General features: G+C 38.3%; 1 protein-coding gene across 1 annotated transcript; it reads right to left on the bottom strand.

Annotated features, from left to right (window-relative positions):
- Window positions 1-453: 453 nt before the first annotated feature.
- Window positions 454-24,642, bottom strand: SLC5A7 (solute carrier family 5 member 7). Its single transcript, XM_015113065.3, has 9 exons — window positions 24,402-24,642; window positions 22,827-23,055; window positions 18,974-19,087; window positions 18,052-18,207; window positions 13,504-13,652; window positions 9,701-9,844; window positions 5,507-5,660; window positions 3,030-3,247; window positions 454-1,166 (listed from the first exon to the last, which is right to left on the bottom strand). Exons 2-9 carry the CDS (start codon window positions 23,002-23,004, stop codon window positions 537-539), a joined length of 1,743 nt encoding a protein of 580 aa, XP_014968551.2. The 5' UTR covers window positions 23,005-23,055; window positions 24,402-24,642; the 3' UTR covers window positions 454-536.
- Between the last annotated feature and the right edge of the window lie 2,610 nt (window positions 24,643-27,252).

Raw genomic sequence — 27,252 nt, 5'->3', positions numbered from 1 at the left:
AATTGCACATTCAGCAAATGTTATAGCTCAGAACATGAAAGAAGGGGTTAATCATCGCACTAAGAAAAATAAGCTGGTTAATTCATTGCACCATTCAAGGGAGTGACTGAAGTTATTCTCATAGCTTCAGTGCTATAATGAAACTAGACTCATCAGTGCATAAGCAAACAAAGTTTGTATCAAAACTATCCAATTTCCTTTTTTTCAGTCTCTTTCACATCTACTTCCCTTTTTTGTAACAAATATAGATGCTCTATTTGGCCCTTTGTTCTCTCAGTGGAACTTTATTTTTTATACCTAGCAAAACTATCTAGCATCAAAATCAATATTACTATGGATGAGAAAGAAAGTTGTTGCTTTCATAGGTGCTTCCTTCTAGCTTGGCTTGTATTTGTGCAACTGCACTTTATATGAATTTTTACCCTCCTGAACATTGTTTATATTTTAAATATATTTTTGTATGCTGCAAATCATCTCTCCAGAACTACCCTATTACAGTGTTCTGTTTGCTAAAGCAGTATTTTATTTAGATGGGGTCACTGTAAATTATCTTCAGTCCCAGAACCTTCTGGACTGGAATCAACATCAAGGAAGGCCTCTTTATTGGTGAAAGTTGAGCTGAGGGTCATGCTCTGTCGCGGCTTCACAAGTGCAAGTTCATCTAATTTAATATTTTCATTTTTGACAAGAATTGTCTTATCCATGTTTTCTTCACTGTGTCTTGCAACAACAGCATCAAATAGATCTAATTTAGGTGGCAAGCTTCCACTTTCAAATAGATATTTGGCTAGATAGGAGATGCAAATGTTGGTTAAGAATGAAGTAACCATGGCAAGTGTTTTAAATGGGAATTTCTGATTATATATACCATTATCATCAGGGTAATAGCCAGGGTAGAAGATCAAGGGCTGAAGATAGAGGTATGGCTCCCCTCCAGTTATTCTCAGGAAGAGGCCAGAAACATAACCTGCCACAGCCCCATAGGTGTTGGTTCCCTTAACAAAGAGTACACAAAGCAGCTGGGGGAAGATAACGATGTAAACAAGGTCAGAACTGAGGTACCAGAGCCCATACACAGTCTTCGTCAGCAAGGCCATGGCTGTTGCAGATGCTCCAAACACAAATACTGTGATTCGCATGACCCAAACGATTTCTTTGTCCGAAGCCTGTAAGAAATTGCCACAGTGTCAGCTTTTTGCACAGTGTCTTGACTCATGTAGGTCAAGAATGAGACACATTTTTTGCTTCAAAACTAGTCTAAAGAATTCCCCTGGTTCAAATGGCTCAATCTATGGGAAAACTCAATACAGCTACAGCACCCAAAGGAAACAATTAAGGTGACTTCCTGGGTGGACCTTTGGGAGGGGTTTCTGTGTACCAGATGCATGACACGTAGGCCACCTAGGCCTTTTCCTGAATGCATAGGGGGAAAGGCAGGATGAGCTAACACGGTGTCAGAGAGGTATAATAAAGCACGGGAGGATTTCCCCACTTTACATATTAGGGGACAGTTCTTATGTGGCATTGACAGATCATAGGCCATCCCTACTTTATCTCTTTGTAGAAGTGCCACCATCCTTAAAGCTAACCACCTTCTGGTGCTCTTGAAAAGACACATGTGGACGGGCGCGGTGGCTCACGCCTGTAATCCCAGCACTTTGGGAGGCCCAGGCGAGCAGATCACGAGGTCGGGAGAGCAAGACCATCCTGGCTAACACGGTGAAAACCCGTCTCTACTAAAAAATACAAAAAATTATCCGGGCGTGATGGCAGGTGCCTGTAGTCCCAGCTACTCGGCAGGCTGAGGCAGGAGAATGGCCTGAACCCAGGAGGCAGAGCTTGCAGTGAGCCGAGATGGAACCACTGCACTCCAGTCTGGGCAACAGAGCGAGACTCTGTCTCAAAAAAAAAGAAAAATAGGACATGCACATGTATGTTTATTGCAGCACTATTTACAATAGCAAAGTCATGGAACCAACCCAAATGCCCATCAGTGATAGACTGGATAAAGAAAATGTGGCACATGTGCACCATGGAATACTATGTGACCATAAAAAGGAATAAGATCATTCCTTTGCAGGGACATGGATGAAGGCGGAAGCCATCATCCTCAGCAAACTAGCACAGGAACAGAAAACCAAACACCGCATGTTCTCACTCATAAGTGGGAGTTGAACAATGAGAACACATGGACACAGGGAGGGAACAACAGACACCAGGGCCTGTTAGGGGGTGGAGGGGGGCGGTGCAAGGAAGGAACTTAAGAGGATGGGTCAATAGGTGCAGCAAAGCACATGGCACATGTATATTTATGAAACAAACCTGCACGTTTTGCACAAGTATCCCAGAACATAAAGAAAAATTAAAAACAAAGAAGAAAATGCCTTGTCCAAGGAGTTCCTTTGGTTACATTTTTAAAAATCAAATCAAATCAAAACAAAACAAGGCAAAAGCAAAAACATTGGGATTGTTTTGTTAACTAAAACCTAGAGAGAGGCAAAGATTTAATCAAGCAAGAAGCATGCTGTTTTGCAGCCACTTTGATTCAATAAAGAAAATCAAATTGAGAGGATATCTTCTAGCAAAGGTGGACTAGGGAGTGCAAGTATAAAACAGTTTAGAAGTTACAAAAATACGTGTCAGACAGCTTACCATGCCCTGTTTCCACCAAGATTCTCCAGTGTCATAGACAATTTAATTATACTAAATGTTTTGGTAGATAGTTTAAGTTTCATTACTCTTTCATCAGAAAGACAAGAAGGTTAAATGATAGCCCTGTGACTGTACCTCTTGGGAAATAATTATATTGATTTGTTCCCTTTAGTATTGACATGAATAATAACATGTATTGATAGCATCCATTCAGCATAGGTATAATTTGTTATTTAATCTCATATGCTTAATCAAAGTACAGTCAGATTTAATGTAGAATATTAACAAATATATAATAAAGTATATACAACAAATACAACATCAGCAGCAGCAAGAGCAACGCTAGTAAATGACAGGTTGAAGGAAACTGTTCTTACATTTTGTCTGAAGGAAAGCTGGTAGATGTTCCGTGCAAACATGGAACTTGCTGACAAGATGGAAGAGTCTGCTGATGACATAACAGCAGCAGAAACTGCACCAAGACCAAAGAAAGAAATATACACAGGGCAGAGATACTGCAGAACAATTGGTAAAATCATGTCTGCTTCATCTGTAGTCTTGGGATCTGGAAGCCCATATGCAGTCTGGTTCCAGTCTGTTGAACAGAATCAACAACCATTACAACAACCAAAGAGCCAAATGTTCTTTATCCATCTGGGGTCATCCTATTTACTAGGTTGTTTTGAAATAAACTCAGAATCATGTACATTAGTCTGCTTAGGTGTGAAGTCCATGTGCTGGTCAAGTGGAAATATCTTATGTCTCCTGACTTCTAAAGGGTATTGGTTACAATTAGGGTTATTCACAATGCCTGCACAGACACTGGTAGTAAGAAATATATTTCCTTCCTACAGTGATGGTGTTACATGGCATAGAATCATAGAAAACAAATGCTTATAAACATAATTCTAGAGTATTCCTTCGACCACTTGGAAATGTGGTGGGACACTCACTGTTCCTTCTTTAAGGCTCAGTTATTCATATGTAAATGAAAAAAGACAATAGTAGGCCTATTCTCAGCCATCATCTCTCTGTACATAAACTTGGTTTTGAAGCTGCCTCAGCATTAATTTTCAACTATTTCCACCTTGCATAGAATTTCACTGGATTAAGAACAGTCCCTTTTTATTGAATAAAAAGTATAGTCATGTGGCTGAAATTTTCAGAAACTTTTGGTTGTGGTAGGGTAAGAAGACTTGGAACACAGATTTATCTTTGAATACATAGCTTCTTTATTATTTAGTTGTAGCATGTGTTGAAAAACTATGGAATCCTTAAATGTACATTAGCATAATTGGCTTTTTATTTGCTGAACTTCTTTAATATCATGATCATTGGACCAAATAAGAATTGTTCTTTTTGGATCCTACCATTTTTTTCTTCCCTCATTTTCTATTACAATTGTCTCCAAAACCTGCTTACATGCAGGCAACTTTGTGGCCTTAACTGAGATGTTACAATAACAGAAATAACAAACAAGAATGTGTATCTAATCCAAGAAAAAATAGGCTTAGTGCTGTTTCTGTTAGCCTGTGTTCCTACCATAAACACACACACACACATTCATATATGTTTTCTGCTTGTGAGAGAAATACTATCCTTTTTCAAAGACAAACACTACCTACCACCTTTGTCAGTCATCTTTACAACTTTCGAAGTGTTTGTCTCCTGGACGAACAACTGGAATGGAGAGTCTACACTATGAACCAGGACTGCTCTCCTAAAAGTTAAACAATCCAGTAAAAGACTCTACTAACTGAAAGTCAAAGTTGCCATAGGAACATTACCCTGGATCACCTTTACAAAATAGAACAGGGCAAAAGGTGAACTTTAATCTATTTTATTCCCTCTACCTAGAAGATGCCTTCAAATTTGAATTAACATGATGTATTTTCATTGAGCGCTCTTAAAAGTTACAACACAGGAACATAATGGTCAGGAGTAATTAATACATTTCATTAAGTTAAAGGTGAGCTGTTGAACATGTTCCACATAGAGACTAACAGGGAGATAAACATTTCATAATGCTCCTTTTTCAAAACTGTTTTTCAGTAAGTTATTCTCTAAGTGACTTTGTTTCTTAGCTTGTCTTGACCTAAACACTTATTCATTGCTTTCTTCAAGAAAGAAAACTCTTAATTAAAATCTAATAAAGATGTAAAGCAGAAATCTCAAGTTCAAAGTGATCTTTAGGGAGGTCATGAGAATGACAGGTAAACTTCTCTAAGCCTGTGACTCTCCACTCTGGCTCTCAACTCACCTAGGGGTTTTAAAAGAACACTAGTGCTTGTCTCTATCCTCAGTTATTGAAATAAAATTCCTGTGAAGTAGGCCAGATGTCTGTATTTTTAAAAGATCCCCCCACCATTCCCCAGCTGATGTCAGCAGGAGCCTTGGTTGAGATACACTGCTGACAGGAGTGCATATAAACAATCGATAAATATACCACAACTGGAAGGAGGGTGTGTTTGCCAGGGTTGCGTAGTGGAGTGAGCAATCAAAAACATTGGAGGCTGGGTGCGGTAGCTCACACCTGTAATCCCAGCACTTTGGGAGGCCAAGGCAGGTGGATCACCTGAGGTCAGGAGTTTGAGACCAGCCTGACCAACATGATGAAACCCTGTGTCTACTAAAAATAAATAAATAAATAAAACAAAATAAAATAAAATAAAAATAAAAAATTGGAGACCGCTGAACTATAACACAATTTACTGAATGCTATAACAAATTTATAAACATAAATGTGATGCAAAAGAATTCACCATGTGGAGGTAAGAGGGAAGTGGGACAGAAGGGTGTCTGGGTGGGGACTGTAAACTAACTGGCACATGTGGTGAAGCTACAAGAGATTTACCTGTTGATGCTCCAATGGCCCCAATGAGTATGGCTGGGACAGCCATTACCAGGCACCCGAAAGCTGCCAGGAATGACAGCACTTGAGCATAGGTGGCTGAAGATGAAGAGAGAACCCTCTGGAAGTACGCTTGCCATGGGATTCCACCCAGCATCTGTGTGGGAAACACGAGGATGGAGAGTGAACTAGAGGCAAACATCTATTCTATTTTTTTAAAAGAGATTTATTGCAATCACATTTAGAATAGTCATAAGTACAACTTAGAAGTATTTAAAAAAGTGGCATGTAGTCACAAACATCAATTAGTATCATTATGTTTGCTATGATCTGATGTCCAAGTTCCCCCTAAATTCATACAATGAAATTTTATCACCAAGGTGATGGTATTAGGTATCAAGTTGGCAACTTTGGAAGATAATTATCCCATGAGGGTGGATTCCTTATAAAAGAGAGCCAAATGAGTTTTTTTTCTCTTCCACCATGTGAGGAGGCAGCAAGAAGGTGCCTTCTATGAGGATGCGAATCCTCACCAGGCAGTGAATCTGCCAGCATCTTGATCTTGGACTTCCCAACCATGTGAAAAACTGTGAAAAATAAACCTGTGTTGTTTATAAGCCACTCCGTTTATGATGCTTTGTTACCCAACTGAACTAAGACAATGTATCATCAACTTTCAATTGTGCAGAATTTCCTGAAGTTCTTTTTCTCTATAATTACATAGAGCAATTATTTCTTTTCATTTATTTACCTATTTTGAACTGCATTTAAACTACCCTAGAGGCCTTCAATTTGTTATCATCTGGTGGTTCCAACCATCATAAAATATTCTCAAAAAATATTAAGATTTTGAAAGTATGACATTTAACCTGAATCAGTGCAACCCAAAAATATTTTTACACTCCAATCATGTGCCAGGCAATTTAATGGCTGTAAAAGCAAGGACATGAATAAGGTATGGTTCTTTCCCTGGAACTTACTTTCTACTGGGAGAGTCAATGTATGTGGTGTTTTCCAAAGTGAGCACTGCAGAGTGCTCAAGGCAATACAGCCGGCATCAAATAAAATACTAGAACTTCTATGTATTTTACTTTGTATTTTTCTATGTATTTTACTTTGCACCTAAATATTGTATGGTTGCTTTTATTCAATGATTTACATCATATATCAGTACAGAATATATAAGCAACTGATAGATATACATACCTCTATTGCAATGTGCTTAAATTTCTTATTGAGCATATGCGATCAAAAATGTTTAAACTATAATGCAATTTGTTGCATGATATAAAGAGGTCTGTATGGAAATTAAAATGATAAACCATTAATTATTTGCGATAAGAAAGAGGTGGTAAGAAGAGAGAAAGGGTAGCTGCATGTTAACAGGAAAACCTGCAGAAATGAAGTGCAGATTGTCCGTAGGCTTTGAGAGCATTTTCATAGGTGGAGATCGAGGGAGAAGAGAGTACCTGAGAGAGAAACTAATAGGAAAGAAGAAAATAACGACAGCAACCAGGCAGCTGAGACCACTGGGTGTTTGGTGTGATGAAGGTCAGTGAGTGAGGGAGTGGTTGCAGGAGAAGCTGGAAACACACTTTTGGCTAGATTACTGCTACTTCTCTTCCTGGCATAAAGTCAATATTCCATAAATATTGGTCACATGAACGAATGAATGAATTGATAAATGAGCTTGCCGTAGCGCAATGTATTGAGGTTTCATTAACTGCCTGTCTGTCTCACTGGGCTCTGGTGGGGACGTCTGTCTTATCATGGTCTCACTTGGGCTAAGCAGAGTATCTGTTACATAGATACCATAACAATCTCCTTCTTATAAAAGCCATATATGTTCAAAAGTAATTAAAGGGAAAAATTCTAAAATTCATAACCCCATTCCTCAAGTCTACATTCTTCCAAAACCTTTTCCTTTCATTTTGTGACCTGTTTTATCAATATATCATTAATTGACAACTTGCATGTCAATGACTTGAATGGATTGACACATCATAAATTACATATTCATCACCCTGGACATTTAGGTCATCAGAAGTTTTTAAGTAGGGTAAAGTCTGACTTCATCTACAAACAGAAGCTCTCATGATGCAATGGACTGAATGTTTGTCCTCCTAAAATTCATACGTTGAAACTCTAATCCCAATGTGATCATATTCAGAGGTGGGGCCTTTGGAAGATAATCAGATCATAAGGGTGGAGTCCTCATTATGGGATTAGGACCCTTTTGAGAGGAGGCCAGAGAGCTCTCTCACCCTCTTTCCACCATGTGAGGCCACAACAAGAAGTGGACAGTCTGCAACCTGGAATACTGCCATCTTGAGAACCTAATCATGCTGGTACCCTGGTTTCAGATTTCCAGCCTCCAGAATTATAAAAATTATATTCTTCTGTTTATACATCACCCAGTCCATGGTAAATTGTAACAACAGCCCAAACTGACTAAAGTAGTTAGCAATATGGAAAATGGGCATGGGGGAGTAAGAGGTGGGCAGGCTGCCATCAGGGAGACTGGTGGGGGTTATCATAGTAGACCAGGTAAGGAATGCAGTCTACCTAATAGAGAGCAAACATGGGGACAGTGGGCAGGTTCCATGTGTGACCGGGAGATACACTGACAGTATCATTAGCAGGACTTGACAAGTCATCTTCATGTAGGGGATGTAGGAGAGACAACTGGAAGATCAAGACTATTGATGCAGCATTTCAAGGCTGATTTCTATAGTTTATTCATTTCTTCAACATGTACTATTTTAACTTGTCTTACAATTTGAATCATGAATACGACTAAGTCATATAATTTTGTAAAGCTGGAAGGAATTTAGCAATCACTTTATACAATGTCTTATTTTAAAGATGAATAGTCTGAAGACTAAAGCTTGGTGTAGGGGAAAGGACTTTGAGTTCTTAATATTCTATATCAGTCTCTAACTCAGACAATGGTGTGATTATTGACAAATTGCTTAACTGTTCTAAGTCTCATCATCTCTATGATGTAACCATAAGCACATCTACTATGCAGGTATAGTTACATATACATATTTACTCTTACTCCAGTTCATAATTTTAAGCCATTCCAGAAAAATGAGAGCCAACAGATTTCTCAACAATCCTTAGGCAAAGAAGCCCTCCAGTCCACCACTGGAAATATATATTTTCCCCATATTTTCCTATCCCTTACTAGAAACATTTTTACTGGAAAAGACACAGTTACTTTGAATGTTGAGATAATGCTAAAATTCAGCCACGTGCCATGATCACAAAGTCATACAATATTGCCAAACTTCTACAGAGAAAACAAAAATAACCAATTTACCTTTAAGTTTAATAGAACAAGTAATCTATTTCTTTTTTAAAAAAGATTATTTTTGTAGAGATGGGGTCCTGCTATGTTGTCCAGGCTGTTCTCAAACTCCTGGCCTCAAAATGAACCTTCCACCTCAGACTCCCAAAGGGCTGAGATTACCGGGCTGAGCCACCACACTCCACCATAGTCGATTTCTTACGTTGAAATCAAATACAGTGTGTTATTTTCAGGCCTAACTCCTCTAATTTAGCACAGTCATAAAATCTGGTCAGTTCTTCTGGTTGTTCCCTCTTGCCTCAGTGGGATTGGCCATTATCTCTTCCATGTTCTCCTCAAAGTGCCTGCACCTTTGCCCCAAAGTTCTGCCTGTTTTCAAGCTTCCTCTGGCTCCTGAGGGCCTCTCTCTTGGCATCTTTCCCGAGTGACACGTACTTTTCCAACCCGCCTCACTTAGGGCCTCTAGCAGTAGTAATTCTCTTACTCCGTAATTCAAGAGTGAATGAGAGACTTATTCCATAAGTCGGGTTTCATGCCTTAATTCAAAACACAAAATAAAGCTTTTACGAGGTTTTGCCTTCAGGTTGGGGAAAGTTCTAGGGGTGGGGCATGTTATTCCTTGACTTACATCACAACGGAAACGAGGACACACCACACAGAACACCTCGCGCTGTCCCCTTAGGGCCTCATTTGTTTTCCACCCTGACACTGTCAGCCACGACAGTCCGGCCCTGGCTCCACCCTCCCAGGAGAACGTCCTCAATTCAGAAATGGCCATGAGCCCACAAGCACATTTTTTTTTTACTATGAATATGAAAATCGTGAAAATAAATTTGATTTTAGGAACAATTAGATCACATTCCTCAGGTAAAGGCAATACTTACCAACAACAGAAAACTATCAAGCCAAGAGTAGACTTCAGATGAGTCAACAGTTCCCAGCCACGGCTTTTGGTATTTGGCATGCACAGCAGTGAACCCGATGTCTGCGACTGCAGGATGTGACAATGCAAAGGGGACGCTGATCCACTGCAACAGAAAGTGACACTGGAGCCCTAGGCCATGATTTTCAACTGTCTGATAGATGCAAGATTTATACACCTCACACACTGCACAGCTCAGTAATTCCTCCAGTTCAGACAGAGAAGGACCAGAAATCATGTTCTCTGTTTTCTGTTGGGCACCATAAAATACTGATTTAGATAAATTAAAATAGCACTTTGACTATTTCAATGCTTGATTATACCATGTCATACAAACTATAGCAGCAGCAACACAAAATCTCTATGAAGAAAATATTAGATTTGAAATATCTGTCAATCAATCAATCTATCTATGTATCTATCTGCCTGCCTATCTATCAGCTATCTGTCTCTGTCTGTCTGTGTCTGTCTGTCCATACACACACACACACACACACACACACACACACACGTAAATAGATAGGTAGCTATTGAGATATATATCCCCTTGTTTGTGGGTGGTGGGAGGAGGGGAGAGATGTGGATTGTTTTCGTTTTCCTCTTCTGTTAAATGTTGGATAACACAAACTTGAGTTCTAATAAAAAATTGTATTTCTCAGCTGCTCAGGAGGCTGAGGCAGGAGAATTGCTTGAACCTTGGAGGCAGAGGTTGCAGTGAGCCAAGATTGGACATTGCACTCTAGCCTGGGCAACAGAGCAAGACTCCATCTAAATTTTAAAAAATTGTATTTCAAAAAAAATAAATGGGTGCCAGGCACTGTGGCTCAGGCCCGTAATCCCAGCACTTTGGGAGGTCTCAGGTGGGCAGATTGCTTGAGCTCAGGAGTTCTAGACCAGACTGGGCAACCTGGTGAAACCCCATCTCTACAAAAAATACAAAAATCAGCCAGATGTGGTGGTGTACACCTGTAGTCCCAGCTACTCGGGAGGCTGAGGTGGGAGGATTGCATGAGCCTGACAGGCAGAGGCTGCAGTAAGCGGTAACTGAGCCACTGCACTCCAGCCTGGGTGACAGAGCCAGACCCTGTCTCAAAAAAGAAAAAAAAAATGGTCAGATACAATGGCTCATGCCTATAATCCTAGCACTTTGGGTGGCCAGTGTGGGAGGATTGCTTGAGTCCAGGAGTTCAAGATCAACCTGGGATATATGATGAGACCTGGTCTCTACAAATAATAATAATAAATAAAATAAAATAAAATATTTTAAAAATTATATTTGAAATATATATCCATATAAAAGAGTGTGTGTGTATACACACACACATATATACACACAATTCTTGAAGTGGAAGTGTGTGTGTATATATATGTATGTGTATACACGCACACACTCTTTTATGTTTTCTGTGAATTAAGGAAAGATATCCATTCATTAAAGTAATAAGAAAATATGTGATTGAGAAATATATGGGTGACATATAAGCCTTCAAAGATGGGCCCGATAATAACAGGTAGAATAATAAAGAATTGAAGGAAGAGATGTTTAGATGGAGCAAGGCAAAGAATAGAAGAATATGTGGTGTGTGTTTGTGTGTGTGTATGTGTGTGCACCCACATCTGTTGGTGACGGGTTTTGCTGGCACGGGAGTAGTTTGGGGAAATGGGAGAGATAAAGATGGATGTGTGGAGAAAACCCACATTGCAAGTTAAAGGATTTGTATTTTGTTTTTGCAGGCAACTGGAAGCTAGAAAAAAATCTTTTAAGTCTTAAAAAGATTTCAGTGGAATTTATTTTGAAATTTAATAACATAGACATGAATAGTGAGTTTAGCAAAAAGGAAGTGTCAGGGACAGTGGCAGGTGATTTCAGCTCCACCTAGATGAAGGCCTGAAGTACAGCAGTGACACTGGGAATGAAAAAATACCAGTACTAAAAAGGATTATGAAGAGCAAGTCAACAACCCTTACATTACAAGAAGGAGAGAGAGGTCAGAGAGAGGGAAAATGAACAGAAAAACCTCAAGTGTACAGTTTTGGAGCTCCGGGGGTGATGATAAAATCAATAATACTAGAGAATTTGAAAAAAGACTGTTTAAGGGGTAAGTTGATTAATTATGTATGCTCATACAGTAATTAAAGTTTGGAAAACAACATCATTTAGTCTTTTATTCAGCCAATTCAATAGGGCCTTAACTAGTAACCAACAAAACTTCATTCCTTATCAATGTGGCTACATTTTGTGGCAGAAAAAATATTCTAACATCTTTGCACTGTCATCTTTACACTTGTATACTTGATTTATGCACCCATGGGTTTTAAGTTCTAGTCTCATACAAAGCAATGAGAAATCACATATATCATCAATAATAGGTTCATTCCCTTGGGTTGTGTTTCTTAGAATACCTAGTACATCAGTTATGAGAGCTGTCGTTGCCAAACCAACCTGGCTCCTGACATTCTGAAGAGGGATTTATTTCTATGTTCCCTATTTTATTTCTGGAAATTTATGTTGATGCTAAGGAAAAATCAGAATTTCAGTACAGTCCACTTAATTTTGGTAATCTAAATAGAAATAGTGGGAGTCCTTGAGTAAATTAAATATTCTTGTATTCAGTTACAATATGAATGGATGAAATTCCACGAAATGCAAAATGTCTAAGGAGAAAAAGAGAAAATATTATAATCTTTGCTGGCACATGTAAATTCATAGTTAAACTGTACATCTAATTGTAGTCCGCTTTTTAAAATTTTTCCTCTAGGACATTATTAGAGATGCTGGAACGTTTATGAAAAGGAGAGAAGAGCATGAGATTACTTCTTCATTTTTAATTTCTAAGAGTTTAGTGTCAAAAGTAAAATATAATGAAATGCTTTACATTGTAAGATAAATACATAAAGATGAGGAGAACCAAGAGTACTTAACCATCCTTGGGAAAATGAATCATGATCTCTAGTGTTAGCTTGCTCTGTCCGTGGGCTTTGCAGGAGGGCATTGCCGCTACAGAATCTACAACTGGGATAATATATGTGTATGATGAGATAATGTATGTGAACCTATGACAACCCTAGCCCAGCATGGATACACCAGTTTTTATACTTCTTTTGCTACATCTTAGGTATTGAATATTATATGCATAACTGTACTGTTCACATTTCTTCAACATTGACTAAAATGTGTTCAGACACACACAAGTGTTTTTAATATAGTGCTAATAATACTCATGTCTCATAATTATAATAAAAACAATAGATAATAAATCTTTCTGGTGCCTTATATAATTATGAATTGTCTTTGTTTTCAGACCACAAATAGTGATGATTAATATTTGAAATCCACAGTTTTCCAATGGGATCATTTCTATGTCTTATGAGCATTCTTAGAATTCACCAACTAACATAAAAGGAGACTTGTACAGGTTGCCACTAAGGTTTGAATTTTGTTATCTCTGCCGAGGAAAATGGATTGTCTTAAATACTCAAAGGAGATCATGCATACGTTTCCATCAAATCTAGGCATGAAGGAAAGGAAGACCTAGACCTTTCTAACAATTCAACATAGAGCACACTTTTCGGTCAAATGTTATCAAAATGACTAGTTTTTCATCTAATTAATTTATGGAGAAATTTGAAATTTCATATAATATGTGATTTAGCATGTATTACTCATGAGGGAAAATAAGATTTCTACTAATTTTTAAAGAGTTAGTATGAAATACATTGTCTTTTACAGAAAAAAGGAGGAGAATCTTGGGTGCTCCCACTTACCAGCCCCACAAAAATGCAAAAGAGCTGAACAACATCGGTGTAGGCCACAGAATAGAGCCCTCCCACCAGGGTGTACAGAGTGGCAACGAGTGCAGAGATGATGACAGAAATGTTCACATCCACGTCAATGATCACACTGATGGTGGCTCCTGAAACAAACAAGAGAGTGCTGTGGTCAAGGTGCCCAGACAGATTCTGCTCTTTGTATAAGGACACAGTGCAAGTTTAGTGATAAACAACATTTGTCTCTCTCTCATATGAAATGTGGTGGATGATAACACCTAAAGTTAATTTTTCTATTGAAATTTGTATATCTTAATAAATTCAGTGAGACACACACTTTTGCTTTCTGAAATGAGTGGTTTGCTAACTTATTTATGTGGAGGACACACAGATCCGTAGTATGCTTATGGAAGACCCTGAATTACTGAGAAATTTAATTACATTACGAGAACTCAAAATAATTTCACTATCTGGAACTCTGACTCAATCAAATATAGCCATGTGTTGCTTAACAATAGGGATGGGCTCTGAGAAATGTGTTGTTAGGTGATTTCATTGTTGTGCAGCTTCACAATGTATACTCACAAATCTTGATGGTATAACCTACTACACACCTAGGCTACATGGTATGGCCTATAGATCCTGCGCTACAAATTCATACAGCTTGTTACTGTACTGAACACTGTAGGCAACTGTAACATGATGGTAATTATTTGAATATCTAAACATCATATCTAAACATAGAGAAAGTAACAGTAAAAATATGGTATTATAATTTTATGGGACCACTGTCGTATATGCAGTCCATCATTGACCAAAATGTCATTACATGGCACATAACTGTATATGAAATACATTAGTCACATCTATGAAAAACACAAGGCTTTCTGAGAAACATGATCATCCATTTCCACATTTTACAATTAACATTCACTTGCTATTTTGCATTTACTCTGCCCCCTGCTAGCTTTTGATAGCTAACAAATGGTTCAGGCGGCAAAGAATTGAGAAAAATTTGTAGGAACAAATTATCAAATTGGTAAATGTTATTAATCACTCTCTCCTGCTTTAATTTGTGACAGATCACTCTTATTTTATTTAATTGTTAGAATATACCAGTCCTGCTCCTAGGATACCAATATACTGAAGAGCCTAAGATTTGAATATCATACTTTTTTAAGTAATTTTCATCATCAAAATTTTAAACTTCTCTTAGAAATCAAATTTATGTTTCTCCTTATAACATTGTTTATTGTGTTTGTTGGTCCTTATATTTCCACTGAACGTATTGAGGTATGACAAGTTTGGGCCACTGTGGTTCTTGGACTGACAGTTCATAATTCACTTGTTGCTTTACTAGTCCTTTCCCTATTGTTCTCAAAACTATACAGTTTACATGTCACATTATTAAATGCATACATGAAATGGATCTGTGGTTTTATGTATCATCAGTTGCAGCCAGCTGAGTGGTCTTACACGCTACCCCCATTCCTCAGTCGGCATGCTAGTAGTATATACAGCTCACTGGAGATGAAACTACATTATCTCAATATAAGATGTGTTGATCCAAAATATCAGTACAAAATATTTTTCAATGCTTTTGCTATGGCGATAAAATAAAATTATTTTCCGGAGTAAAGACCCATTAAAAAGAAAAATCTAGTAAGAAGTTGGAGAAAGAAGACAAAGAAGAGAGATCAAGTATAGATGAGTGACTTTAGATAATTGACTGAGCTGTTTCATAGATATTTGAAAAGTAATTGTTTTCCTGAGATCATTTACTTCAAATTGAAACTTGCAATTCTTTGTTGTTTTTTGTGTGTGTGTGTAGTTCTCCACTTTAATAACACTTCTAAGCTACATACCATGAATTATGAACAGTTCAATTATAAAATAAAGATTACCTGACTAAAATCTCAAAGATTTGGGGTCCTAGTAGATGCTGTCACTTAACTGTAACTCAGAGATATTAGAGACGTCAATCACCTCTCCATTATCACTATTAAAATTAGATAAAAATGTCTCTAAAATATTTTCTGAATAATTAAATCAATTGCAGTAAGTAAAACAAAGTGACACTTTGAGGTATGCTAGTAAATATTAGTCTACTCATGAAGCTATAAAATAAATGCACTGCAAAATTATGAAAATCCACTGAACTTGAGCTGTTAGGAGTATAAATACACATTTCTTTAAAAAGTTGGAAGATGTCAATTTCTACCAAGAAAATAGTTTAAGATTCTCCTATGTTTCAATGGTGAACTATACACATTCACACTAAGGTGGTAATAGATCTTATATATTCTTGAATATATCAAATTATTTGTAATAAACACTAAATTTTAATGAAGTCCAACTATTACCTTTTATTTGTGTAAATTTAAAGATTACAGTTGCAATGATGTTACCCGGGTATACTACGTAGTGGTGAAGTTTAGACTTTCAGTGCTTTCATTACCCAAATAACGTACATAGTACCCAGTAAGTAACTTCACACACACACACACACACACACTCACACACTCTCTCTCTCCCCCTCAAAGAGTTCAAGCAATTGCAGCAATGTTTTTACATATGTTGTTTGATAGATGTGTGCATGTGAGTGTGTAGAAAGATACAGACAGTAACATATTTTATATATGTAATAATGCATTACATAATAATGTTACCATCAATGATGAACCACAAATACACAAATTCTCATAAAATCATAATGAAGCTGAAAGAGTCCTATTGCTTAGTGATGTTGTAGCTATTGCATTACAATTGCCTACAGTATTCAGTGCAGTAACATGTTGCACAGGTTTGTAGCCTAAGAGCAATAGGCTATACCATATAGCCTGTGTGTGTAGCAGGCGCTACCAGCTGGGTTTGTGTAAGTACACTCTATGTTCACACAACATCAAAATTGCCTACTGATGCATCTCTCAGAATGCATCTACATCCTTAACCTGACTGTATATTGTAATACAGGCACGAACATAGACACACATATATACAAAACTAATTATAACAAAGTTCACAGTTTCGTTACTATATATTTCCAAAATACTTTAGAAGCATTAGCTTATTAATTCTATTCTTTTTCAGGACTCTATTATATAAGTTGATCTTTATTCAATGAGTGAGCATTTTGTATTTTGTTATATACTCGGCCCACTCCTTTTTTGATACCTCAGCAGGTAATTTGTTCTTAAAATTAAAATTTTTTGGTGTTGAAAACAATGGCAAATAAGCCCCCATTGCAACTCAACTAATGAGAGGCAGGTGGAAAGCAAGGTGTAGTTTTACACGTAATATCATTAGAACATAAGAGCAGCAGTGGGTGTAGAGTATTATTATCCAGCACCAGGGAAGTGCAGCATTTTCCACCTAGTTCTTACTGTATTTTATAACGATCAAATACTCTTGTTTCCGCAACAGTCACTCTGTTTTCTAGTTGGGAATCAAAAAAGTCCTGACTAACCTGCAGGATGAAATTGGATGTGCTGAAGGCGGGGCAGTGCACGCCTTTATGGGGAGCTTCCATCTCCCAGCTGCCTCAACAGCCTCAGTCAGGTCCAACATTCTCAACTGGCCCCATGTGGTACATCTAAGCCTGTCTCTAAGGGTAGATTGGAGCTGAGGAGATGCTAAGGCATGGGCAAACTTTTTCATATGAGTTATTGAGAAGACATTTAAACTGAAGGGGAAATTCTTGTTACACTCTACCATACTTATTTTTTTCCACTACTAAACCATAACATTGAGCTTTATAATATCAATTTATTGAAATATTTCAAGTTTGTAGTTTTGCCGTGTGACTTACATTATTTAGCTACTCTGTCAGCAGAGGGTTAGTGATATCTCACTTCTCCAGGAATGTTATTTACTGCTGGAACTGACTTTATTTTATATATTTTTTAATTAGACATTTTATTTAAAAAGCCAACATCTCTAAAAATATTAGTGCTTTTAGAATAGCATGCAACACTGTTGTCTTGGGAATTATCTAAACTATCTAAGTTTTATATTTGTGTTTATGCCAATTAACATGGCAGTTATTAGAGGGAAAACAATGGTAAAAAGTTCTCAGTTTGCAGAAACAACACTTATTGGAAGAAATTAAGATATAAGTCATTTATTTAAATGTATTCAACGTCAAAAATATATGTTAGTATTCTCACTAACCCCTGGCTCATGAATCCTTGTTTTAAACATTTCTTTTAAGTAAACTGCACTTTTTAGCTATGCTTAATTCACTATGCTTTGTTCAAAATCATATATGACTCATAAAAGCAAATTGATCATAATAATTCATGATTATTGGTCTAAAGAGGCAATTCAAGTATAGAAAGTGTGGCTGAGGTTTTATTTAACCTCTGCCACCATATTGCAAATAAACATAAAATTTCCATTAAGCTTTTATGCATATAAATAAGGTTCAGTATATGTTTTTAATAAAAATGTCTTCAGAAGCCAAGGCTGAAGAAAGTAAGGTTGTGTATCTGATTGATGTTTAGTTCACTGCGGAGATGCAGCTAGAACAACTTAGTTGGGTCTTACCCAAAGCAGAGAAAATTGCTGCAGCCCAGAACATTTCTCCCATCAGTGCAGGTATAAACAGGAGTCCGCCCATGCGTTTTCCATAGATTTGCTGAAACGGGTCTAACATGGTCACATACCCCTTTGAACGCATAGGTTTTGCAAAGAACAGGCCACCTAAAAATTAAGCGAGTGTTTAGGAGGAAATAAAAAAATGTAATATAATAGTCTTTTACTATACTGCCACTTCTCAAGGGAAATGCATTTTTCAGAACACCTGTATGGATTGAGGAACCAGTCTGAAATATAATGTGCACACAGTACCAACTTACTCTAAATATTAGGTTTAGCAATCTAATGTAAATTATTTAGTACACTTACCATCGTATGTGTCCAAAGACAAGTGGATCTCATTGAGGCATGTGAATTGAAAAACATGAACCAACACATCGCTCACTTAAATGCCTCAATGCATATCTATCACTCAACAGAGCATTTAGAGGTTTTGAATAAGCACAGATTCAATAAAAGCCTTCTGAGTGCCCAAAAAATGAGGTACCTTCTGTTATATAATACTTTTGACCTCTTATTCATTTGACTTGCTAAAAGAAATACAGGTACATTTCAAGCTGATTCATTTTTAATGATATATCCATACTTGTTTTGAAAGAAATAAAACATGATTACGTTAAGAAATTCACTGTGCTGATAGCCACAGGATCAAAGGATTTTAAAAATATATTCCATAACCAAGAGATCAAATAATCTAAGCACTAGTGTTCTGCTACTTACCAATTTCTGGTAACGGCTCCTTAAAGATCTCAGGGGACATTTTTTTTTACAATGGTTATTTACAGTGTTTGACTGGTTATTCCACTTGTCATTACACTCTTGTTCTGTATGCTTTACTGAGTGAGTCACTGAGATTTGCACTTTCACTTACCTAAAATCAGACTAAGAGAATATCCAATGGGTGCCTGAGCCCAAGCTAGGCCATAACCTGGTACATAAACTGCTTCAGCTGTGCCATTGATATACCCTCCTCCGACCCAGGTAGCTGAAACAGAATGAAAAGTGAGGGAGTGATACTGTCTTACCTGTTACACCCACACCTCCCTGCCAAACCAGTGGCTACTGGAGGTTACTGAGCACCTGAAATGTGACTAGCCTGGATTGAGTTGTTCTAGGAATATAAAATATACACCAGATTTCAAATGTTTTTTCTTTCAGTGATCACATGTTGAAATGAAAACATGTTGGATGAATTGAGTTACCTAAGTTATATTATTAACATGAATTTACCTATTTCTTTTTGTTTTTAGAGGTTTGTAGAAAATTCAACATTATGTTTATGGCTCACATTATATTTCTATTGGATAGTGCTGCCCTGGATGTTTTCTAAATGCATTGAGTCAGCAATATTTTCATGATATTATATATAATATAGTCTGAGGTCATGGGGTAAAATTTCTTTATTTCAAGGTCCTTCCATTTTAATTGTATTGATGTTTACATACTGTCCTCAGGGAGTGGTATGTGTGTGTACATGCGTGTGTGAACACATGCATGTATGTAGGTGGGTGTACGTATGTGGAAGTGTGCTTCTCACTGATAGAAATAGAGTCTTTCTTGAACACTCTGGGGATATCGGAGCTTGCAAATGTTATCTCCATCACCACTAAGTTGCACTTACTACCTTAAATTATTAGGAGTGAAGAGAGGATCGAGATGACACTTCTACTACAAGGTGTCCAAAGTGAGTTTAAATGTTACCTTAAGGCCTAGACTACCTAGCACTCAGAAGAATATAAAATGTGAACTGTGTACATACTTGCAATTCTATATTTTAATATGGATCTTTTAGTAAGATATTTACTATTTGACAATAAGTAATGAAAAATGCCTTATTCAGATAAATAAAATTTCTGTAGCATAATAGCTGAGGGAAGGAGGTCAAAGAACCAAAGAAAATAAGTTTTGACTTGACAGGTTTGAGCCAAGCATGAGCTACAGATTAATATTTTTCTCCGAGTAGACAATGTAATACTAGTACCATTTTCTCTGAGGAAACAGTATAATATTGAATCCTTGCTGAAAAACTAATGCTGAAGAGAACACTAAACTTTGCAGTTTATACCTTTTCGAGGTTACAGTGTGGTTGAAATATTCAAAACAATCCTTATGCAGAATTTGTGTAAAGTTATGATGGTCACAGGTTGGTAAAAAAATTTATCAGATATGAGGCTGAATTATAGATTGCATCATCCCATTAGGAATAACATTTAACTCTGATGAATTTTCCAAAATCTCACAGTTAGAATGTAGGTAAATGAAATAATATCTATACAAAACTACCTAGGATGTATTTCTATTGTGTTTGTGCCAAAATTTATCTGGCTTTTAATCTAATACAAAGCAAAGAAGAGGGAGTCTTAGGGTTGACATAAAAAGATTTTCCTACATAGGAATTTTAAGTACATTTAAATGAAAAGTTTATATATAAAATCCTGGAGCCAAATACATATTTAGCAATCACTCCCACCTTTGCAGTAGCTTTTACACCCAGTGTTAACAAATAACAAATGGCATTATTTGTTTTCTTATTCTAAGCCCTGCTGAAATTTTTTAAATGGTTTTTTTTTTTTTTTCCACTGTGTGTGTAACCATGACCTGAAGAAATAAATTCTTACAGGCAGAAAACTTGAGACTTTATCTTTCTACTAGGTAACTGGAATTGCTAACGCGTCAATGCTTCACTGCATAAAGTAAATGGTCTGATGGTCTTACAAATACAAAGCTCATTAGTGATCATTTGTCATTGTGTAAGTTCACTGTCCCTTGTCCAAAAAGAAAATGAGTGCCTGAATCATTGCAACTATTGTGGTATAGAAGTGAGGGCTTGACTACTTACTAAGATTTAAAAGTCCCCTTTTTAAATGAATTTAGTCTCTTCTGTAATAGCATTTGCTCTCCATGTTTGTATATTTTGCGTCAGATCCATGAGTGAGATCACAAACTCTTAAACTATACTCACTTTTAAAAGAATCAACATTTTTTAAAAATCTCTATTCTTTATAAAATATATCCAAGTCAATCAATCTGACAAGGTTAGGTAGTATGGTTCAGATTTTAAATGAATTATGATATTGACCAGGTTATTTTGAGTTCTGAGAAAGAAAAAAAAAGTTTTACAAACTGAGGAAGATCATGGCCCTTTATAAAAAATAGCATTATTCAAATATTTTCTGTATCTTTTAATAGCTTATTAGGTTGGAAAAAAACCTTCTAAATGGTAAAAGCAAATTATAAAATATTATTTTTATGACCATATTGAACAGAATATTAAATGAGAATATAGAGGGTTATAATTATTTTCAACAAACAACATAGTTTGATATATAGCAGCTTTCTTATTCTTTCTACAGTGTTTACAAACTGTGCACCTTTTGAAAGAAAGAAAGTGAAACTAGTTACAGGGCTGCATGTGGCACAGCATGCGGCGGTCGCCAGCATGGCCACCGGAGACCTGTGTTTGGTTCTGCCTGCAGCCTTGGTCCTTGTTAACCTTGTAACCCGGGATCTTCACTTAACCCCAGAGCGTCATCATAGTGCTGTTAGAAAGACCAAATGAATCCACGTACAGTGGGTGAAGAGTTAAACAAAGATAAAATGTCAATGTCTGAAAGATCAAACTGATGGCTCACATAGAACACTGTAGGTTTCAGATGGCCAAAGTCAAGGGGTTCGGAACATGGATGACCTCTTCCCAGACTGGTTTGGTAAACTACCTGATACACAGGGTGAATCATTTTAAAATTGCACTTCGAGACTGAAATTGGGCATCACTTGATATAATTTCCCATGGGATATTTTTCCAATGAACACTCAGAGTTCCTGCTATGTTTCAAATGTTTAAAAACTCCACTAAGACTCTGTAATGAAATATGTGTTGTTAGTGCAACCGTATTAAATATTAAACATATAATTTTAAGTTGATGTTTTCAGAATGATTTTCAATGACCAAGAAGAATATAGTAAAGAAACAAATCACCCCTTAAACAGAACCACCTTAGTGCAAAGTAAGAAAGAATATCAGCTTCTGCTAACATAACGAAGGTTTGAATGAGAAATGACTACAGATGGTGGCCTGGGGATTCCTATGAGGACACGCCCTAGGTTTTCCCTTTTATAACAAGGTTCATGACATTTCTTTATTAGTGCTGTGGAGTCATAACATGCGATTGTCTTCCTGTGAGGAATTAGTTATTAAATGAAATTATTTGGTTTCAAAACAGGGAATTAATTGGAAATATTATCACCCCCACATTTATTTATGCAGATTAAAAACCATCACTAGTTGGTATTCACTGACACTTATCATTTAAATCTCAAAGTCACAACTTTATGCACGTATTACTGGACACGTTGAGATGCTGCCTATCACATTAATTAGCGGATACATAGCTTGTAATACTAGGACAGCTTCCCCACCTCTTTGTTTTCACTCTGTTTCCATCCACTCAACAGCCCAGAGAGCCAAGATTTGTTTCATGGCTCTTCAGTCCAGTGATTTTGTTTTGATAATAAATTTTTCAAGTACTACTGAGTTGAAACCAATTTATTTTTAGGTTTTAAATGAACAGAAAATTATTTTAAAATATATATAACTAGTGAACATAAAGAATCCCCAAAGGACAAAGAGCAACATTTGCTTTGTCACTCTGAAGCCACACGCTGCACACACACAGATGCCAAGGAAGGGAGGACTGCATGGAGCCGGCGGCGTCTGAACATACCTGTCATGGTAAATCCACCAACCAATAAACCAATATCTCGGCCACCAACTATGATGGCTTCGCTGCGTTCTTCTGCGCTGCCACTGTTTTTGGTTCTCCAGGCAGCCCATATTCCAACCAGCAAAATGAGAAGGTAGAACACGATGATAGCTATCAGTCCTTCCACATGGAAAGTCATTTTTATCTAATGATCCAGATTCTTCTGCAGCTGGCTACTTCATTAAGACTTCTGAAGAAAATACAGGAATGCATGATAAATCAGTCGAGCACTATGCACACGTAGGCAGCCAGGAGTAAACCAGCTGGATCATGAGAGACCCTGTGTCACTCACAGAAAGAATACAACGCTGAAACCACATGTAAAATGGGCAGTTACCAATCAGTGTCCACTACATTATCCTACTTTTATTTAACAATGTAACATTGCTTTGAGTTTGCAAGAAACAGAAAAAAAAAATGGAAATGTAGTGTAATAAATGGAATCATAATCTTTGTGTGTTTCATACATACTTTAAATTTAAAATTAACCTTGTGTATATCTTAACTCAGTAACTGTCAAATCATTTACAAAGAGTAGAGCTGTATTTGCGTTTTGGAACTAAGTTACTCTTCTAGAATTATTTATTCACTTTAAGTGTTTTACAAATGACTATTCTGAAAATTTTAAAATATCCATTAATTTATTCATTCTTTTATCAGTCCTTTCAAACGACTTCAGAGAATGGCTTCAGTAGTAATCTGATATAAAAATATCTGAAAAAAAAATCTTTAGAAAAATTCATTTCAAAAACACATCAAACTCCACATTTTCAACAAGTTTCTGTAGTTCAAGTTACTATAGCAACTAAGTATGTTTTCTGTTTAAAGGGTCCACTCTCTTGATCTTCTTCGCCCAATATCCTTTATTCAATTCATCACCCCCCATTAATGGTACATACAGGAAAAGGATTTTTGTTGTTGTGGTGGTTGTGGTTGTTGTTGCTTTTTAAATACGATTGCCTAAAAGCACAACAGAAGGATCAAAGATACTAAAATCAAGACTCTTAGAAGACAAACGGCAGATTGGAAAGCATTCACCTTCTGAAATTCTTGTTCTTATTTATTTATTTATTTATTTACTTTTTACCTTTGTGACCACGGCTGTTCCCTGAACCCAAACTCTCAAACACAAGTTTCTGGGGGAAACTCTGATATTTGTGCATGCAGGTGGCTGAAGAGCCTTTGGGGAAAAGAATCAGCCTCTTTGGAATTTAAAAGAGGCAACAGAAGCGCCCGCGGGCTGGGTGGTCTCTGCCTTTGTGAGCTACCAAGCAGGCAAGTTCTTCTCCGCGGCAGCCCGATGCTCTCCCGGCCCCCTGCGGCCCTTCCTCGGCCCCTTCTACCCATCTCCTGCGCCCAGACTTTGTAGCCTCTTGCACCCTGACAGCAGCGGTGCCAGACAGCAAACCCGCCCTTGCATCCCACCGAGAGGCAAAAACGCCGCGTCCCTCCCCTCTAAAACCGCCCGGGCTCGGTGCCCAAGGCGTTTCCGAGGGTGCGGGCCCCTAGGCGCAGGAATGCCCGCTAATCTCCTACCTGGAGTGGTAGCTGCACGCGAAAGCGCTCCGCCCGGGGCCGCCGCCCCCTGGCACCGTGAGGGGTGTGGGTGCGAGGGTGAAGAAAGGGAGGGTGCGGGGTGGGGCAAGGGTGCAGTGCGGAGGGGGGCCAGTCGGTCAGGGCGGCTCCTCACCCGGCGTCTCCAAGAACCTGGGAGCGCGCGGAGTTGACAGGTGTGGGCGCCGGCGGAGGGCGCGCGGCGCCGGGCGAGGTGGCAATCGATCGAGTATTGGGAAAAGTCCCCTTTATAAGGGCGGCCGGCGGGGGCGATCGTCAGAGCTCAGGAGGCGGACGTCAGAGGAAAGTGGTGCTGGGGCGTGTGCTGGGGAAGCTGCCCTCGCGAGGAGGGTGGGTGTGCGGGATGCGAAGGAAACGGGGCCCAAGGAGCTGGGGGGCAGGCTGGGCTCTGGTCGGCGCTGCCAGCCATGTATCCCCAGCCATAGGATCCCCATCCCGAGGCAAGTACCTGCCACTCCATTCTCCTCCTCCAGAAAACTGGGCAGAGATCCCTTAGGGTCATTCCCAATCTAACTTCTCATCCCTATGGTTGGAAGCTGGGAATGGGGAGGGTCTCAGAGGACTATATTTTCAGAAGCAGCAGCAGCTGGAAGCCTAGTGGAGAGAAGTTCTTTTCTTCCCAGGTCAGAGTCTGAAATTGTTTCCTGAGAAGTCTCTCTGAGAGGGAAGGGGTCCTTCCCGCGGCCTCTCCTGGGCCCTGTTGGAAGCTGTTCCTGGGGTCCCTGGTGATGGGCTCCCTGAAGGAGACATTTCAGGAAGGTTTAGAAAGTCCTTTTTACATTCATGACCCTGCCACTTAAAAGTAGGGCTACCATGAAGGACGCTAGGAGTGGTCCAGATTAACATTGAGGTTATCACAGAAGCCTGAGAAGATGGCTTTCCTGGTGGAGCCCTTTGGGCTGCTGGCCTGCTGAATATCCTATTCCAGCTTACAAAAATTTGCTGTTAGTTTACAATATATCAATATACCTACCTATTTTTTATAGATCATTTATATATTACACATATAAATATGTATCTACAGATGTATTCCTAAATCTAGGTATATATGGATAGATGCAGATACCTATGTGAATGTGAATGGAGGAAGAGAGAAGGGTGGGAGAGAATAAGACGGAAGAGCCACAAGCCACAAAGCCACAAGCCACAAAGCCACAAGCACTCGGACCACTGTCTCACTTCTTTCCACATTCCACCATGAGAGTGTATTTAACAGTGAAATACACAAATCTAACAAGGGATAGAATAAATAAGAGTACCTCTGAACTACTGTTCACCTCTCTAGGCCAGTCAGACCATCTCCCCTTTTCTTACACTGGATTTTGAAATTCACCTTCAAATTTATATTACTACCCCTTTTCTTTCTTCCCTGTATAAACAATAACTGCATCCAACTACCTCTTTTGAGGTGAGAAAGCCTAGGGAATTCGAACAGAAACTAAGACGGGCCAAAAGGCCTGCAAAGATAGTTATTTCCCCTTGGGTTGTATGACTAGTTCATTGATTTTTCTGGAAAAGACTTAGGTTGCCTTTTAATATAACCCCATTTTTACATATAAATTTTATTAATTTAAGCAATTTTAAGGAACTGGCAGAGGGAAACAGATGGGGTTTCATATAATTACCCACGTGTTTTAAAAGAGGTTCATTCATTCATTCATCCATCCATCCATTCCTTGATTGTTTTTGTTTTTGTCTTCTATAACTCATTTTCTGACTCTGGGCCTTAGCCTCAGGTTAACTTATGTATTTCCTGCCAGAATATACTTACGATGATGATGACACACAGCTTATTGCTGTAGCAGGGCAGGCCTGGGCAATTGCAGTGTCTGAAATAGTGCACAGGCCTAAGGTCAGGGAGCTTGACTCAGATCCAAAGAGAGACTGAAGAGGCAGCCGTCCTCAGAGAACATCACCCGCCTTTAGGTATGAGAATTGGGAGTGCAGCCAAAGCACACCTCCAAGAGCCCACCTAATCCACTTTGAGAAGCCAGGCTTGCCAGACTCTAGACTTACTGCCAGATCTGAGAATGGACAATGACCTTGGCAGTGGCCAAACTAATTCTGGCCTGGCAGAGCGGCTGTCCTCCACGACAAGAAACACCAGTTGAAAATGACAACTGCTGATGTATTAAGTCTAGTTCTGGGGAGACATTTCCTCATTTGCTCAGTCCTTTGCACTCTGCGTCTGATCTAAGGATGAAGCTGCATGTGAATTTCTGTGCCAAGGTGTCATTTCCCAGACACCCATTTCTCCTTTGTCTTTAATATGGGTACTTTAATATGTACCTCTTCCTCCCCTCTCCTGAGAATATGTGATCATGCATGGATTTAGGGAACTATGTGTTAGTGGGAGATGAATTCCCTCTTTGGGAGAGAAAAAGCAGGTTTTGCATTTACAAATCATTTATTAAAAAAAAAAAAAAAACCACATTTTCTGAGTGCCTTTTACATTCTGAACACTGTCCTCAGTACTGAGAATACATCTAGAAAATGATATAAACCTTACCCTCAAGTAACTTATCCATGAAAAGAAATAAAGAACAAAGACGCAAAAGCTCCACTTCTATATACTATTGTAAGTGCGTATCTATACACACAGATTTTAGGGAAAGTACAAACAAAAGGTCTTAATCAGATGCAGGAATTCTTCCTGGAAGAGCAGGGAGAGTCATTTATCCAATAAATGTATAAAAACACCTGGCCAGGCACGGTGGCTCACGCCTGTAATCCCAGCACTTTTGGAGGTTGAGGTGGGCAGTTTACCTGAGGTCAGGAGTTCGAGACCAGCCTGGCCAACTAGGTGAAACTC

The sequence above is a fragment of the Macaca mulatta genome, chromosome 13 (genome assembly GCF_049350105.2).
Source record: "Macaca mulatta isolate MMU2019108-1 chromosome 13, T2T-MMU8v2.0, whole genome shotgun sequence".
Lineage (NCBI taxonomy): Eukaryota > Metazoa > Chordata > Mammalia > Primates > Cercopithecidae > Macaca > Macaca mulatta.
Note: the sequence above shows the minus strand (reverse complement) of the source record. Positions and strands in the feature narration are given on the sequence as shown.

What these genes read in the sequence shown, in the direction of transcription:
- SLC5A7 (XM_015113065.3), bottom strand. Translation starts at nt 23,004, where the DNA reads ATGACTTTCCATGTGGAAGGACTGATAGCTATCATCGTGTTCTACCTT. An exon ending in TTCTCTTAGTCTGATTTTAG is followed by an intron (nt 18,208 to 18,973) that starts GTAAGTGAAAGT and finishes CTTAATTTTTAG; the next exon opens with GTGGCCTGTTCTTTGCAAAA. An exon ending in GGCCATTGGAGCATCAACAG is followed by an intron (nt 3,248 to 5,506) that starts GTAAATCTCTTG and finishes TCTGTTCAACAG; the next exon opens with ACTGGAACCAGACTGCATAT.